General features: G+C 36.3%; 1 protein-coding gene across 3 annotated transcripts in view; it reads right to left on the bottom strand.

Annotated features, from left to right (window-relative positions):
* The window catches only part of LOC125660929 (disintegrin and metalloproteinase domain-containing protein 10-like), a 61,980-nt gene that overhangs the window by 39,602 nt on the left and 4,009 nt on the right, over nucleotides 1–18,369 (bottom strand). For all 3 annotated transcript variants that reach the window (XM_048892753.2, XM_048892751.2, XM_048892752.2), the window contains exons 2-7: nucleotides 17,678–17,816; nucleotides 15,865–15,986; nucleotides 15,342–15,528; nucleotides 9,379–9,484; nucleotides 8,409–8,588; nucleotides 6,640–6,792 (exon numbers count right to left, since the gene is read on the bottom strand). In XM_048892753.2, the coding sequence (XP_048748710.2) occupies nucleotides 6,640–6,792; nucleotides 8,409–8,588; nucleotides 9,379–9,484; nucleotides 15,342–15,528; nucleotides 15,865–15,986; nucleotides 17,678–17,816 (887 nt within the window). The remainder of the gene's footprint in view (nucleotides 1–6,639; nucleotides 6,793–8,408; nucleotides 8,589–9,378; nucleotides 9,485–15,341; nucleotides 15,529–15,864; nucleotides 15,987–17,677; nucleotides 17,817–18,369) is intronic.

Genomic DNA, 18,369 nt, shown 5'->3' with positions numbered 1-18,369 from the left:
AATTTTTCACTCAGATGAAGACGTCGTAATTGCCGGTGAGGGTCTGCAAAATTTAGGCCTATGCTCGGCGCTTACGGTTTTTGAGCATGGAGGGATCTCAGGGCTAGAAACTAATGTATGTCCCTCAGTCTGTGACTGATAGAGATCGTAGATCTCTTCAAAATCGAAATCAAAAAATCTTTCTGTGAAATGTTTAAAATGATTTTAAAACCCAAAAGTAAATGAAGAACAATCACCTTTAAAATTCATCTTAATTTATTCTGTTTTCTGAAAAGTCCCGAATCTTATGAATAGAATCATCCAGTATGTGTCATTGAAGAGTCTTGTGATATCAACAGTTTAACGGTGTCATTTCAAGTGCTACTGAAACAACAGACTTGAAATAGTGGCGCCAAGTGGCGATACATAAAAGTCTGTCACAAAACTCATCAAAACGGAAAGATTACATAAAAGCCTGACACAAAACTCATTAAAACGGAAAGATTACATTAAAAGCCTGTCACAAAACTCATCAAAACGGAAAGATTACATTAAAATTGAGAAAGAGCAAGACAGGGTTTCTGAAAAGAAAAAGCATCCAAGAAGTTTCCAGGGCAAATTAACGGAAATAGTTGCAGACTGAAATGTAAGTTTCAAGCCCTGGGTTTTTATTGTGCCACACCTTCTGTGACATGGGGCCTCGGTTTTTGCAGTCCCATCTGAAGGACCGCCCCCATTTGGTCGCCTCTTACGACAAGCAAGGGGGTACTGAGGACCTATTCTAAACTGGATCCCATTTCTAATCTATGGGAATTAACACAGACCAGCTAAGAGTGAAGGTAACGTACACTTAGGAATAATAAAGTTCAAGAAGACAATAACATATATGCAGAATTTTTAGCGAGGATTTAATTTTGGCATTATTAGTGAGAGTGATGAGATGGCTAAAATTTAATATTGCTAACAATTTATTCCATATCGGAAGTAAGAGTTATCTTTCCTGGAATTATAGAATCGCTAAAATTAGTTCCCCCTAAATATACAGACCCTGAAACGTGCTACTACACCAGTTGCACGGTACGGTTCGTACGCTTTGAACGGTACGGTTCATTTTCTGAACGGTACGCTTCGTTTCTTGAACGGTACGGTTCGTTTCTTGCACGGTACGGTACGCTTCTTGAACGGTACGGTTCGCTTCTTGCAAGGTACGGTTTGCTAAAAATAGCTGCACGCTTTGTGAACGGTTTGCACGTTTTATTAATGAGGTGGCCATTGCCTGAATGCTTTGACTTCGTATAAATTGTACGTTTCGATAGTTTGTTTTCACTCGATCGGTCTTTTTTTTTTTTTTTTTTTAATAATTTATTTATTTTTTTGGTTACATACAATACATCAAACACTTACACAAACGTACCTTTCATACATGCATACATCTCTCTGTGGTTTAGGTTACTTGCTGTACAATAGTGAAAGTAATAATAATAACAATTAAATACATGTACTAAAAATAATGATAAGTACATGTAGTAATAATTAATCAATTGCAAAAATATTTTCCCACTTCATCCATATTTTATCAAAGTTATGTATTTTAAATGCTTGAATTGTAGCATATTTCTCTACATGATATTTAAACTTTAAGTGACATAGTAATCCAACAAGATTTGGTTCTTTATTCTGCATTAAACAGATATATACGTATTGTTTAGCATATAGAATTATAAAGTTTATAGCTTTATTATTTAAAGACAGTGGAATTTCACCAAATATTATATTTGACACATTAAAACCAATTCTTTCTGAAATTTTTCTATATATATGAAGACTTAACTCACTCCACAATGTTTGGGTCTTATTACACGAAGTAAAAATGTGTTATTGTTTCAATGTTACTTGTACAAAATCTACAGAGATCATCTGTTTTAACACTAATGTTTTTCAAATAATAACCAACAGGAAGAATTCTATGTAAAATTCTAAACTGTAGCCACTGAACAGAAGAATCACTAGATGTTTTGAAACAAATTTTAAACACATCTTGCACTGAAATATCATCTACTCCATATGAAGATAGTTCAGTTTTCCACTTGCCCATAGAAGTTGGGATATCTTCTTTTGCATTTAAAATATTGTAAATAATATCACTCGATCGGTCTTATTCGGCTCTTTGATTATCGGCTGCAGGATTTGTGGTTGTGTTAGAATGTGCACATGGTGAAATGAGACGTTATTTTTGATTGCTTCGATGGAATAATTCCATATTGATAACGTACATAAAAGTTATGAATAAAAGTTTTTAGAATTTGCTTAAGTCTAAGTCTTAATGGTTGTTATTACGTTTCAATTTGTTTTTCATTTCTCATCAGACATTTATTAATTTACGATTTTATAAAAAGTTGTTACATGAACTGCTCCCCGACATGGGCGTGCGTAAGTGTAAAAACAAAGCGTATTAAGTTTCCGGATATAAATTACAGTGCCTAAATTGGAAAAGTTTTTAAAGAAGAAGTGAATTTTGTTTTGAATACACTAAAGTCGCAAATGACACAATGATTATTTTCTGCACTTCACATTTATTGTGATTTATCATCGGCATTATGAAAGATCCAGGATATCTGCACGTGAAGTTTGTACGTCCTTTTTTGTCAGCATTCAGTCATTCATAATTAATAATGTTAGATATCTGTTGCATTTGTCTTTGAATCAAATAAAATGATGATAATACATATATATTCCTATCCTTTATCCCGCGAAGTCCGATTTTCATTTCCCTGACTTTATTTTTGATCACTGAAAATTGAATTTAAAAAAATTAACAGAAAAGTAAGGCAAGTGTATAGTTTGCAATAAAAATGTTTCATATACCTTTTCTATATATTGTTGAAATACTTGAAAATGCTGAAATGAATAATTTTTTGTGGCCGATTTGATGCTTTGCATCAATTTAACTTGTTTACATTCTTTTACACATGTATGTATCTATTTATTTCTCTGTCGATGTAATTAAAAATTGTTTATTAGTGTATATAATAAATCCGCCAATCTACATCTATCTATATGGGTCGTTATCAATGTAGAAGAGAAAAAGATATGTCAAAATTATTGCTAATAAAGTAATGAAAATATTACAGTGTAGAACGTGACAATTTTTCTAATCGGTCACTGTACGTAGGAAAGTACATATTGAATACATTAACGCTACAAATATCAATTTCATCTTCTTACGGCAAGCCCTGTGCCATACGTGTAGTAGCATTATCAGGGACGTCGACGTCCCTGATTATATGAAGAAATTAAATAGGCTACTTGTAAGTACTATTACAGTATTATAGTTAACTTCACCCTTGAATTTAAAAGAATTGATTGAAACAGAAATTCCATTAAAACAACGAAATGCCCCTTGGTTCACTCTTTAAAAGTCTGCAAGTGAAATATACATCCACAGTACACAGGACTGGCTGCAGAAGCATGCATGCAAAATCCGTGCAGTGATCTGATGTCTATTTCTGTTAACAGTTCACAGTATAAAACGAATTTTTATGCATAATTCAGTCAAAACTTGGGTACTTGTTGATAACATACATACACATATATGCACTGAAACAATGTGACATTTACGGAAAGTAATTTAAAAAAAAAAAGAATATCAAAGATGTTTTAAGCATCTCGGTGATTTTCACAGTTGATAACCCAGCTTCGTGATGTTTGAGGATAATGCTTCGAATAGCCAGCAATAGTCTACGACCTCCTTTCCCATCGGGCGCCATTGTGAAAATAATATACTGTGGCTGAAAAAGTGGGTCACGTGACATAAATTGCACGCTTTCTGCACGGTACGGTACGCTTTCGGGCTTTTGGGGGCGGGGTTTGCATAATATTATCCTGCACGCTTTCTGCACGGTACGGTACACTTTTTGAACGATACGGTTCGTTTCTTGAACGGGACGGTACGTTTCTTGAACGGTACGGTTCGTTTTTTGCACGGTACGGTACGTTTCTTGAACGGTACGGTTCGTTTCTTGCACGGAACGGTTCAGTTCGTTTTTAAGGTGTAGTAGCACGTTTCAGGGTCTGTATATACTCGTTTTCATGGAGAAATCCCTAAATTTGTGCCTTGCTAAAAATTCCTGATACGGTACATAACACACAAAAAAAACTTACAATCTATAACACACAACAAACTTACAATCTATAACACATGACAAACTTACAATCTATAACACACGACAAACTTACAATCTATAACACACAACAAACTTACAATCTATAACACACACAACAAACTTACAATCTATAACACACGACAAACCTACAATCTATAACACACGACAAACTTACAATCTATAACACACGACAAACCTACAATCTATAACACACGACAAACTTACAATCTATAACACACACGACAAACCTACAATCTATAACACACCACAAACGTACAATCTATAACACACGACAAACCTACAATCTATAACACACCACAAACTTACAATCTATAACACACCACAAACTTTCAATCTATAACACACACGACAAACTTACAATCTATAACACACACAACAAACCTACAATCTATAACACACAACAAACTTACAATCTATAACACACAACAAACTTACAATCTATAACACACGACAAACCTACAATCTATAACACACGACAAACCTACAATCTATAACACACAACAAACTTACAATCTATAACACACACGACAAACCTACAATCTATAACACACAACAAACTTACAATCTATAACACACGACAAACCTACAATCTATAACACACAACAAACTTACAATCTATAACACACACGACAAACTTACAATCTATAACACACACAACAAACCTACAATCTATAACACACAACAAACTTACAATCTATAACACACGACAAACCTACAATCTATAACACACAACAAACTTACAATCTATAACACACCACAAACCTACAATCTATAACACACAACAAACTTACAATCTATAACACACACGACAAACCTACAATCTATAACACACAACAAACTTACAATCTATAACACACGACAAACCTACAATCTATAGCCATACATGCCAACTTTTAGAAATCCCCATGGGGGATTTTGCGCACGACGACCTTTTTTCAAAGCTCAAAATTCACGACATTTTAGCATGAAAATAAATATTTGTCCTTTCAAATAAAATATCAATCAAATCATTGTTAATGTATCATATATTAACACAACATCAAATGTGTTTGACCATTAACTATATAAAAAAAACTTTGAAAGATATAAATTAATATTTTATTGAAATCATCTATTCAGCAAAAAGTCTTCAACAAGTCACATACATAATATCAAATAATATTTAAGGTTGCATCCTTTTACACCATACAATAAACATTGGCCGGTCTATATATCAAAATTTAAATTAAAGCACATGCATTTAGGTACGACTGCAAAGGCGATCTTGCTTGTCTGTAAACATGGGCTTGCAGAGACTGGTGGAATAATCTGCATTGCAACCAAAAAAGGAGTGATCTGCCCTGCTATGAAGTTTGCGAACAAAACCTTTGCACCCATGACATCTGAAATAATTACCAGGAAAAAAAAAACACATCAAAATATTCCGTTTTACTTGTAAATTAAGGCTACTTGCTAAATAAAAAATTCAGTACAGACTTGTGCGAATTACGCATCACAAAGTATATTTAATGAATACTATACTATATAGACTATATAATACATCGCTATAGACGGATAGATTTGGATAGCCTATATTATTATAGTTGGAAAAAATATATACTTGACGTACCTTATTGCAAATTTTGGATGCTGTCAGCGAGAGGCGGAATGTCCGATTGTTTGGTGGTGACACTAGCATCGTTGTCATTCACGTTTGTGTAAAGGATAGCCATAGGTCAATTTGAAATCCGTCTTCCCGATTAATTACTATCAAAACATGCTTCGTACTGTCCAATAAACACCCCGACACAGGCAGACCAACCAGACACCATGCGACACAGGTAAACAGCAATGGCTGAATATTGTCCCGATTTCTGATTGGCCAGTTCAGAAATGACGCGGGATTTCCAATTCTGGTCACGAGATTTCACGATTATCCCGCTTTCAAACTCGTTTTCAATCGTGAAATCGGAAATTTTGGTCGGAAAAAATTTCAAATCGGGATTTTAGGGTAATTTTGCTTTCCCGATCGGGAAAGCGGGACCGGAGGGTAAAATCGGGAAGATCCCGCCTAAATCGGGAAAGTTGGCATGTATGTATAGCACATAACAAACTTACAATCTATAACACACAACAAACTTACAATCTATAACACACGACAAACTTACAATCTATAACACACAACAAACTTAAAATCTATAACACACAACAAACTTACAATCTATAACACACGCCAAACTTACAATCTATAACACATAAATAATTTACAATCTATAACACACAACAAACTTACAATCTATAACACATAACAAACTTACAATCTATAACACATAAATAATTTACAATCTATAACACACGACAAACTTTCAATCTATAACACACACGACAAACTTACAATCTATAACACACACGACAAACCTACAATCTATAACACACGACAAACTTACAATCTATAACACACAACAAACTTACAATCTATAACACATAAATAATTTACCGTCGTGCGTTGAATTTGGAACTGAACTCCTTGAAAACATGACCCAGCTTTCCCTGTCAATGGTTCGAACTTAGTCCGCCCATAAATTTCATTCAGAGCACTGACGTGACTGGCGAAGAATGAGAGAATCTCATCTCTGGCAGCGTTCTCATTCTGAAATGAAATTCTTTATCACTGTGGCTTCCACAAACTCTATATAGCCCACAAACCATAAATTACGCTACCTGTACAGGTTTATTTTAGCGTACCTAAGATTTGACACAGCTGGTGCTAATGAAGTAATTGACATATATAATCATAATTTAGTGCTTTCTCTCTATTCGATAATTCATAATTTAGTGCTTTCTCTGTGTTCGATAATTCATAATTTAGTGCTTTCTCTGTATTCGATAATTCATAATTTAGTGCTTTCTCCGTGTTCAATAATTGATAATTTAGTGCTTTCTCTGTATTCGATAATTCATAATTTAGTGCTTTCTCTGTATTTGATAATGAATGAATAATGATTTTCTATATAAACCAGTGCTCTATCTACACCACCAAAGTTGCTGAAAATTGAACGCTATTGAGATCAGTAGAAAATGTACCTGGTTCTACATGTACATAGATGCACCTGGCTCTGATAAGAAAACTGAGAACCAGATAATCAATTGTCTATGGCCTAACTGTATACAAAATGTACATAGATCTATACATCTGGCTCTGATAATTTTCTGCAATTTTATGAATTATGAAAAATAAATTATCTGGTTTTTGTATCCAAGACCCAGAAAATTAATTTTGTGTGGCTTAAGGTGGGTCCTTAGTATTGGATTTCTGGGGTTTAGGTAGCATTTTTTTGTTTGGAATCAATAAATTAACATTCAGAGTAATGAAAAAATGCGAATTAGTTAAGGATTTCCATATTAATTTTCATTACAGACACTACTGAAGTCATGTTCCCCTATGTAGATTTTTATGAAATTCATTGGAAACAGTTATTTGTCGTTATTTTAAAATAAAAACAACAAGAAAATTGTTTAATTGCATTGATTTATCAAGAAACATTTCAATAACTAAAACACATGTCATTTTTAATATGTTCATCAAGTTTTAGAACAATAAGTGCAGAATTATTGAATTAGCGTTGTTCTCCAAAATGTTAAAAAACGAATAAATGTGGACACAGTTTCCTTATAGCATGATTTACATATCATCTGCTATAGTTATTTATGAGGAAAAATCCATACCTTTCCTTAATAATTTCAAATTTATAGCTTCTAGAGTATGTATACCCCCATAAAAAACCGAAGTCTGGCACCATACAGCTGAGCTATTCAAAATCACTCATGGATTAAAATTTTATGTAATTTCACGAAAGACACAGATAATGATTCCTTATCACCTTGGTAAAATGTTTGTGAGAAATAAAGGAAATCTATCGCATAATGGACTTGATAAATAATTTATTGAAAATGGAGTTATTGTCCTTGGATTCAATATTTTGAAACATATCATTGACTATTCAAATATAACTAAGACTTTTGAAATATTTTATAGCTGACATTTTTTTTTAAAAACAACTATTGAAAAAGACTCCCAACAAAATTTATGTTCCAGTCATTAAATCATTGACCAAATGCAAAATCTTATGATGCCACAGGAGTGTGGAACTACGTTAACTGGTATTTGATTAAATTACGAGAAAAGCTTAAAGGTCTCACAATGTACTTTTACTCTGTGGTTGTACATGCAGATAAGAAAATCATCAAAGTCCACACCAAGCTTACCCCATTGAGATCACTTTTAAATCGGTTAAACAGTGTTGGATCAGACCGCATGTACAAGATGCACGTGTTCTGGGTGCCCAGACTGCACGATCCGGATCTTGCAGCTCGTCGATGTCTGTCGTCGTTAAATTCTGCCGAGTACTTATTGTGCGCAAATGATTCTTTTTTACTGTAAAAAGCCTGAAATAAAAAAAAATAATTAATTACTGCTCCCTTGTTCTTCAATATCACATCCAGATAATTCGACACTTCCTTTTCCCATCAAAATGATTTTTTTTTAAAAAACTATAATTAAAATTTCATCTTCCTCTTCCAAAAAAAAAAAAAATTAAGAATCACTAATAACAACTCAGGGTGCCATTACACTTAAATCCAAGAATATCTCACTGTGCAGATTGTTCCAGACTAAAAATGATCAATACAATATCTCACTGTGCAGACTGTTAGACATTTGAAACAAATTCGAGGGTATTTCACTTTGCAGACTGTTAGACATTTGAAACAAATTCGAGGGTATTTCACTGTGCAGACTGTTAGACATTTGAAACAAATTCGAGGGTATTTCACTGTGCAGATTGTTCCAGACTAAAAATGACCAATACAATAACTCACTGTGCAGACTGTTAGACATTTGAAACAAATTCGAGGGTATTTCACTGTGCAGACTGTTAGACATTTGAAACAAATTTGAGGGTATTTCACTGTGCAGATTGTTAGACATTTGAAACAAATTCGAGGGTATTTCACGGTGCAGACTGTTAGACATGTGAAACAAATTCGAGGGTATTTCACGGTGCAGACTGTTAGACATGTGAAACAAATTCGAGGGTATTTCACTGTGCAGACTGTTAGACATGTGAAACAAATTCGAGGGTATTTCACTGTGCAGACTGTTAGACATGTGAAACAAATTCGAGGGTATTTCACGGTGCAGACTGTCTATAGAACATTCTATAAATAGAACACTCACCCTTTTTTGTCGTATGTTAACCTCTGCTTCAGTTTGATGCACCATCCAGTTGCGGAAGTTATCGAATGCACATCGCCCAGCCTCTGCGTCAACTTCACGTTTGTGTCTGTAACCATAACAACATTTTCTTCAGTAACAATGTACAGGCCTTTCTATTCTCAAGGACTTGGCATATTCTCAAGGCCTTGGCATTAAAAGTGAGTCAAGGGTCAAACAGATACAACCTACTGTAGAATCATTTAAATTCATGGGGGTCAATTTTCCAATTTTCGTGGATTGCTGAATTTTCACGGGTTCGTGGGGAGGTAATTTTGTGGATTTATATATCTGTAAGAAAGATAACTCTGGAATGTCTTTATTCGTTGAGGATGTAAATTCGTGGGTGAGGGGTACCCACAAATTTCATGAAAATTGAGCCACCACGAATTCTAATGATTCCACAGTAAGACACGGAGGTTCAGTGTCACGGCAGGCTTAACACGGAGGTTCAGTGTCACGGCAGGCTTAACACGGAGGTTCAGTGTCACGGCAGGCTTAACACGGAGGTTCAGTGTCACGGCAGGCTTAACACGGAGGTTCAGTGTCACGGCAGGCTTAACACGGAGGTTCAGTGTCACGGCAGCCGTAACACGGAGGTTCAGTGTCACGGCAGGCTTAACACGGAGATTCAGTGTCACGGCAGGCTCAACACGGAGATTCAGTGTCACGGCAGGCTTAACACAAAGATTCAGTGTCACGGCAGGCTTAACCCTGAGGTTCAGTGTCACGACAGGCTTAACACGGAGGTTCAGTGTCACGGCAGCCTTAACACGGAGATTCAGTCTCGCGGCAGGCTTAACACGGAGGTTCAGTGACACGGCAGGCGAGGTTCAGTGTCACGTCAGCGATTTTTTTCTACCCACGGGTACTGGTACCGGTACCCATTCAATTGGGAAAAATAGCGTCAAAATCGAACAAATTGGGAATTTCCTATCAACGTATCAGCAAATGATTTCAACCAAAACAAAAGAAAAGAAAAAACAAAACAAGAAGTATTCATCACTTTACAAACTTTTTATACAGTAATATTTGCTGTTGTGAGACATAAGGAATCATCGTAGGCTCGTTTTAGAATTGTCATAGCTCTACAATACGTGATCTGTACTTTCGATTTAAAAACGGAAGTGAACATTTAAGTTAACTCAAACAACGTTTCAGACTAAGTAAATACGATGTCAGTGGTCTATTTTTTTGGCAAGTGAATTGGGAATTTTTAGTCTCAAAATTGGGAAAAATCAACGGTTTATGGCATTGGGAATGGTACCGGTTATCGCTACCACTTATATAAGGAAAACAATCGCTGCACGGAGGTTCAGTGTCTCGGCAGGCTTAACGTGATAAACAAACCTTTATTGCTAGGAGCACCATGCAAAGTTCAAGGGGGGGGGGGGGGGGGGGGGGGGGGGCATGATTTGAACAAACTTGAATCTGCACTATGTCAAAATGTTTTCATGTAAAAATCAGCTTTTCTGGCCTAGTGGTTCTTGAGAAGAAGATTTTTAAGATTTTTCCTATATATTTGTATGTAAAACTTTGATCCCCCCTTTGAAAGGGACATGCCCTTCATTTGAACAAACTTGAAAGCCCTTCACCCAAGGATGCTTTTGGCCATGTTTGGTTGAAATTGGCCCAATGGTTCTGGAGAAGAAGTCGAAAATGTGAAAAGTTTAACAGACAGACAGACAACGGACAAAAAGCGATCAGAAAAGCTCACTTGAGCTTTCAGCTCAGGTGAGCTAAAAATCATAAAAGAAAAATCCAGATAGAAACGGTTGTTGAAATCAGTCGTTTATGTAAGCGTTTGTATGATTCTGAATGCAAGTTTAAGAAAAGCGAATAGTGCATCACCGTATAAAATGGATACGATATGATCATGGCTTGTAAATCACCACTTGCTAAGATTTTCGAGTGCCCACTATTTTGAATCGCTATTTTTTAAATGTACTCGCATTTTGCGAGTATTGCTTGCTAATTTTGAGCCCTGACCGGTGACTTTGCACGGTCATATTCCGATCTCGTGCATCACCCGGTGAATGTGCGTGGTCGTATTCTGATCTGTACAGATGATGATCGTACAATTCTGATCTGTGTGGTAAGACCATGCTGACAGATGATGATCGTACAATTCTGATCTGTGTGGTAAGACCATGCCGACAGATGATGATCGTACAAGTGAAAAAATTAGTCTGGGAAAAAACTGCACACGATGATAAATGTGTCGAGTGTCACTGTGACTCGCAAATCTCCAATAAGTTGTTCTTGTTTGTCTATGGCTGTATCATCTATTTACCAAAATCTTCAATATGATAGAGAGGTCACAGTGCTGGTGTTTATTAGATAGAGAGGTCACAGTGCTGGTGTTTATCAGATAGAGAGGACACAGTGCTGGTGTTTATCAGATAGAGAGGACACAGTGCTGGTGTTTATCAGATAGAGAGGTCACATTGCTGGTGTTTATCAGATAGAGAGGTCACATTGCTGGTGTTTATTAGATAGAGAGGTCACATTGCTGGTGTTTATCAGATAGAGAGGTCACAGTGCTGGTGTTTATCAGATAGAGAGGTCACAGTGCTGGTGTTTATTAGATAGAGAGGTCACATTGCTGGTGTTTATCAGATAGAGAGGTCACAGTGCTGGTGTTTATCAGATAGAGAGGTCACAGTGCTGGTGTTTATCAGATAGAGAGGACACAGTGCTGGTGTTTATCAGATAGAGAGGTCACGGTGCTGGTGTTTATCAGATAGAGAGGACACAGTGCTGGTGTTTATCAGATAGAGAGGTCACAGTGCTGGTGTTTATCAGATAGAGAGGACAGTCACAGTGTTGGTGTTTATCAGATAGAGAGGTCACGGTGCTGGTGTTTATCAGATAGAGAGGACAGTCACAGTGCTGGTGTTTATCAGATAGAGAGGACACAGTGCTGGTGTTTATCAGATAGAGAGGTCACAGTGCTGGTGTTTATCAGATAGAGAGGTCACAGTGCTGGTGTTTATCAGATAGAGAGGACACAGTGCTGGTGTTTATCAGATAGAGAGGTCACAGTGCTGGTGTTTATCAGATAGAGAGGTCACAGTGCTGGTGTTTATCAGATAGAGAGGACACAGTGCTGGTGTTTATCAGATAGAGAGGTCACAGTGCTGGTGTTTATTAGATAGAGAGGACACAGTGCTGGTGTTTATTAGATAGAGAGGTCACATTGCTGGTGTTTATCAGATAGAGAGGTCACAGTGCTGGTGTTTATCAGATAGAGAGGACACAGTGCTGGTGTTTATCAGATAGAGAGGACACAGTGCTGGTGTTTATCAGATAGAGAGGTCACAGTGCTGGTGTTTATCAGATAGAGAGGACAGTCACAGTGCTGGTGTTTATCAGATAGAGAGGACAGTCACAGTGCTGGTGTTTATCAGATAGAGAGGTCACAGTGCTGGTGTTTATCAGATAGAGAGGTCACAGTGCTGGTGTTTATCAGATAGAGAGGTCACAGTGCTGGTGTTTATCAGATAGAGAGGACACAGTGCTGGTGTTTATCAGATAGAGAGGTCACAGTGCTGGTGTTTATCAGATAGAGAGGACACAGTGCTGGTGTTTATCAGATAGAGAGGTCACAGTGCTGGTGTTTATCAGATAGAGAGGTCACAGTGCTGGTGTTTATCAGATAGAGAGGTCACAGTGCTGGTGTTTATCAGATAGAGAGGTCACGGTGCTGGTGTTTATCAGATAGAGAGGTCACAGTGCTGGTGTTTATTAGATAGAGAGGACAGTCACAGTGCTGGTGTTTATCAGATAGAGAGGTCACAGTGCTGGTGTTTATCAGATAGAGAGGTCACATTGCTGGTGTTTATCAGATAGAGAGGACACAGTGCTGGTGTTTATCAGATATGAAACATAGTTGTTATGTATTAAGTATACCTTAAAGACACTGAATACTAAATGTATCATTGATGAATATCACAAATTTTCACCACATATGAACTTTCCTAATGTTTTTGTTTTGTTGCTAATTAACCCATTTGTAAGGGCCCCAGGTCCCAGTGCCAAAGTACTGAACAAAACAAGAGGCCCAAGGGCCTAGAATCACTCTTCTGATAAATTGTACAACCCCACCATTTCTATTCTTAGCCTCTTAGTATTCTAAATCTTTAGTTAAATCCTAAGAATTCAAAAAAAGTAGGTCAATGTGACCTACTTTATGGTTTACACATTTTGAGAACCCAAGAAATATCAACTGACAAAGATTGATGATTTTAGGCCAATTAGTATCTGAATATTGAAATATAGCTGTCAAATTCCAATCGTAGGTCATGGTGACCTACTTTCTGGTCAGCGAACTCCGAACATGCAAGACCCATCAACTGACAAAGTTTGATGACTGTAGGTCAAATAGTATCTGAAATACATAAATATAGCCGTCCAATTCCAAAAGTAGGTCAAGGTGACCTACTTTTTGGTCAACACCCTTTGAACATGCAAGACACATCAACTGACAAAGTTTGATGACTGTAGGTCAAATAGTATCTGAAATATATAAATATAGCCGTCCAATTCCAAAAGTAGGTCAAGTTGACCTACTTTTTGGTCGAAACCCTTCGAACATGCAAGACCCATCAACTGACAAAGTTTGATGACTGTAGGTCAAATAGTATTTGAAATATATAAATATAGCCGTCAAATTCCAAAAGTAGATCAAGGTGACCTACTTTTTGGTCGACACACTCCATTGACTCAAGATGCATCAACTGTCAAAGTTTGATGATTGTAGGTCAATTAGTGACTGAAATATATAAATATAACTGTCAAATGCCAAAAGTAGGTCACAGTGACCTACTTTTTGGTCGATACACTCCGAAGACTCAAGATGCATCAACTGACAAAGTTTGATGATTGTAGGTCAAATAGTGTCTGAAATATAGTAATTTAGCTGTCAAATACCAAAAGTAAGTCACGGTGACCTACTTTTTGGTCGACACAAACCGAAGACTGAAGACGCATCAATTGACAAAGTTTGATGATCCTAGGTTTTACAGTGCCCAAAATATGCATCTAAAATTGAAAATGTGAAATTTGAATATCTGCAAAATTCAAAAAGTAGGTCACTGTGACCTACTTTTTTATAAATATGTTTCAAGGCCTCAAGATGCATCAACTTACAAGATTTGATGATTCTAAACCTCTCGGTATTTGAAATAACAACTTAAAATATATCTATAAATGATAAGCCATAAAATTCAGAAAGTAGGTCACGGTGACCTATTTTTCAGTTGACGCATTTCAAGGTCCCATGATCCACCAACTGACAAGTTTTGATGATCATAGGCTTCAAAGTGTCCAAGATATGCATCAAAATTAATTTTAAAATAAATACCTGCAAAATTCAAAAAGTAGGTCACCGTGACCTACTTTTGAGACAACTTGACACAAGGTCCTAAGATGCATCAACTGTCAAAATTTGATGATCCTAGTCCTTATAATGACTAAAATATCTAAGATTTAAGGAATTTAAAAAAAATTTAAATTTAGGTCAACTTTGAAGTGACCTTGAGACCATGCCCTTTGCCCCAGGGTAATGCCTTGAACACTTTTTAATCTACAACATATCCTCATCCTTATGTGTAAGTTTGGTGATAATCTGCCCTGTGGTTCTTGAGAAGAAGATTTTTTAGCAACCACTAGTTTTGTTTGTATTTTCCTGATTATCTCCCCTTGTTAAAGGGTCACATCCCTTTATTTAGAATGTATGAAAGCCCTTGGGCCAATGATACCCTGTAACAAATTTGAAAAAAATTGGCCAAGGGGTTCTTGAGTTATAGCCCTTTTTCTAAAAAGTTTATGCACACCGCGCAAATGGCCATAGCATTAGCTCTTTGAGCCTTTGGCTCAGAAGAGCTAAAAACCCACTGTCTATATATATAAAATAACATTTTTACCTGTACGGATCTAAGTTGACATGTTCGTCTTTGTAAATTACAGAATGGTATGATAATTTCTGTGCCTCCTTTAATCCGTAAAATCGATAAGCTGGCTCAATATGGTAGAGTGTGTCGCCAGGGATACGAATTGTCCCCCGGAATATTCCCAGAATGACCGCCCCATGAACATGGCTTCCAGGCTCACCTACAACAATGTCAGTAAAATAAGGTGGTGGATCCAGTGTTTTCCATTATGCCTAAAACGACTTCGATACATGTGATAATATGTACAACAGTAAAGTGGTGGATCCAAAGTTTTTCCATTGTCATTAAAACAGATTAAATACATGTGCGTCTGTTGCTTAATTGTGTTATTATATGTGTGATATTTCCAATATTGTGTTGCTATGTGTGATATTTCCAATATTGTGTTGCTATGTGCGATATTTCCAATATTGTGTTACTATACGTGCGATATTTCCAATATTGTGTTGCTATGCGTGTGATATTTCCAATATTGTGAATCCTAAAGCCATCTTACCTACAACAGAGCCCTCATATAAAATAGACAAATCCACCGGGTCCTCTGTCCCATTGTTGTGGGTGGATCTAAAGTTTTCTGTAAACACGGAGGTGGAAGGCTTCAAATCTAAATGGAATTCTCTGGAAAACAACAAGAACATTTTTATCACCTCTGCATAATTGATTTTGATCAGAATGCACCTATTATATACTGCTAGGTCTCTGAGTCAACAAGATATATCTATAATAAGTTATACAGATCTATGCAAGTCTCAATCGAATTTGAAAGATTTTTTTCTGCTTCAAAGTTTATATTTATAATTTTTAAAGGATTTTCTAACACTTACCAAAAGCTAAAATTGTGTTAAATTCAAATAGTGTACAAATTGCTGCAATCTATCATGTCTATAAATTCAAAAAATAATTTTCCAAGACAAGGTTGCAAAATAATAAGTAGTAAAATCATCTCTGTGTTAATAACTTATTGCAATATGTGCCTTCCGGTATGTCCGGTGGGAGAGAACTGGTGCTTATTTTTTTTCCATCGCACACTCAGTCCTGTATCCGGATTTTTTCTACCGACCCCGACTCAAAGTTTACCAGGGAAAAAAAAACAACGATGGTCCGGTGACTTTCGCATCGACTGACTTGCTTCGATGAATTCATAATTCATTTATTTACTTGTTGCGGAGATTCGGGCATGTTATGGAGTATGCCTTAACTTTCAACCTCTCAATTAGTGATAAACTTGTCTGTCCCTAGTGTGCAATGCTCAACAGTGAGGGCAGTAAGAACCTGTTACTTCAATAACTCGCCCACTGACAACTTCACAAGTGAATAAAAATATCTGTCAGCTCCCCCCTCCCCTCCATTACTGCATTAAACTTCCTGGGCTCCTGTGTGATTTAAACTTTCGGTCCTGCCCACCCCCCCCCCCGGACAAATCTGAGTTTACAACATTCATAATCTTGAAGTGCTGCATCAATAAAACATTGTTTTTTATATTTTGATATCTCATGAAACACCCTGCCAATCACGATACCAATCTTATCCAGTTTTTAGATGTTACTACCCATTTCATATTCAAGGGGAATTTTTCAGATTAATTGATTGATTGAATATTGTTTTACGTCCCTCTTGAGAATATTTCACTCATATGGAGACGTCACCACTGCTGGTGAAGGGCTGCAAAATTTATACCTATGCTCGGCGCTTATGGCCATTGAGCAGGGAGGGATCTCTATCGTGCCACACCTGCTGTGACATGGGACCTCGGTTTTTGCTATCTCATCTGAGGGACCGCCCCATTTAGTTGCCTCTTACGACAAGCAAGGAGGTACTGAGGACCTATTCTAACCCGGATCCCCACGGGATGAATTTTTCAGACATGCAGTTGTGAACTGGTGGAGGACATCCTTAGATTATAATATTTCAAAACAGGCATACAAATTGATTAATTACAATTTCTTATCTATATAATTGCAAGGCTCTGAAATTTATACACAATAACTTAGAATATATATATAAAAGATTTTTGTTAAAATTCTCATACAATTTTGTGCAGTTTCTACAATGAAATAGACATTTTTTACCTGTGGAAGGGGAAATATTCATTTGTTGTCAAATGGGAAAAGGTACCCTAAACCAGTAGTAAAAAACAGCCACCAGGTGGCGCTGTACAGATATCATACAGAGACACTGAAGATTGGACTGAATGGGGTTAAAATGTAAAACATTTCACGCCTGATTTGTCCAGGAAGTCTACTCCTATTTATAGCACAGCTAATTGGTTCTAAACTTTCCAGGTGTGACCTGTCTCCATCTCCTGTTACCTGTCATGGGCTTTAAATTTCAGATCCAGTCCTTTGTTTTGTGTTGACCTTTTTGCCCTCATGTGTTTGCTGTGTAATTTTTGGGTGTTGTAACTTAGTTCCTCGTAATGCTGAATATAGTCATCAAGGGCTCTCATCACTGAAAATACAAAATACACACTCATCACTGTATAAAAATACAAAATACACACTCCTCATTGAAAACACAAAACACTCCCTCCTCACTGAAAATACAAACTATTCATTCATCATTAACAATGTCAAATACAGACTCATAAAACTGAACATTGGGTGAAATACAATATTAGAAGGCATTAATATGCATGGTTTTCAAAAATTTCATTTTCTTTCATCATGTTTATTACAAATTTATTCAATATATATTTTTTTTTCATTGCAATACTTGAGAGGGAATTAATTCTGTGCCAAATTTCTAGCATAAATAGATTTTAAGTAAATTAGTGCACCCCTAAAGTCATTTCTAAAAGTGTTCGGTTGTCACACTTCTAGATTTGAACACTCTTCCAATGAAATGATGGTCTCAATTCTATTATCATCATTCTGATGAGATTTTTTTTTAACAATAACTTGATTTCGTTGCTTATATTTTTATGATCAAGTAAAAAGTTTTGAAGCTCTCAAGAAAAACCTGATATCCATGGGTGAGATATTACATATTTGTTCACTAATTT

This window comes from Ostrea edulis, chromosome 8 (assembly GCF_947568905.1).
Source record: "Ostrea edulis chromosome 8, xbOstEdul1.1, whole genome shotgun sequence".
NCBI classification, from domain to species: Eukaryota; Metazoa; Mollusca; class Bivalvia; order Ostreida; family Ostreidae; genus Ostrea; species Ostrea edulis.
This window is presented reverse-complemented; position numbering and strand designations above follow the sequence as displayed.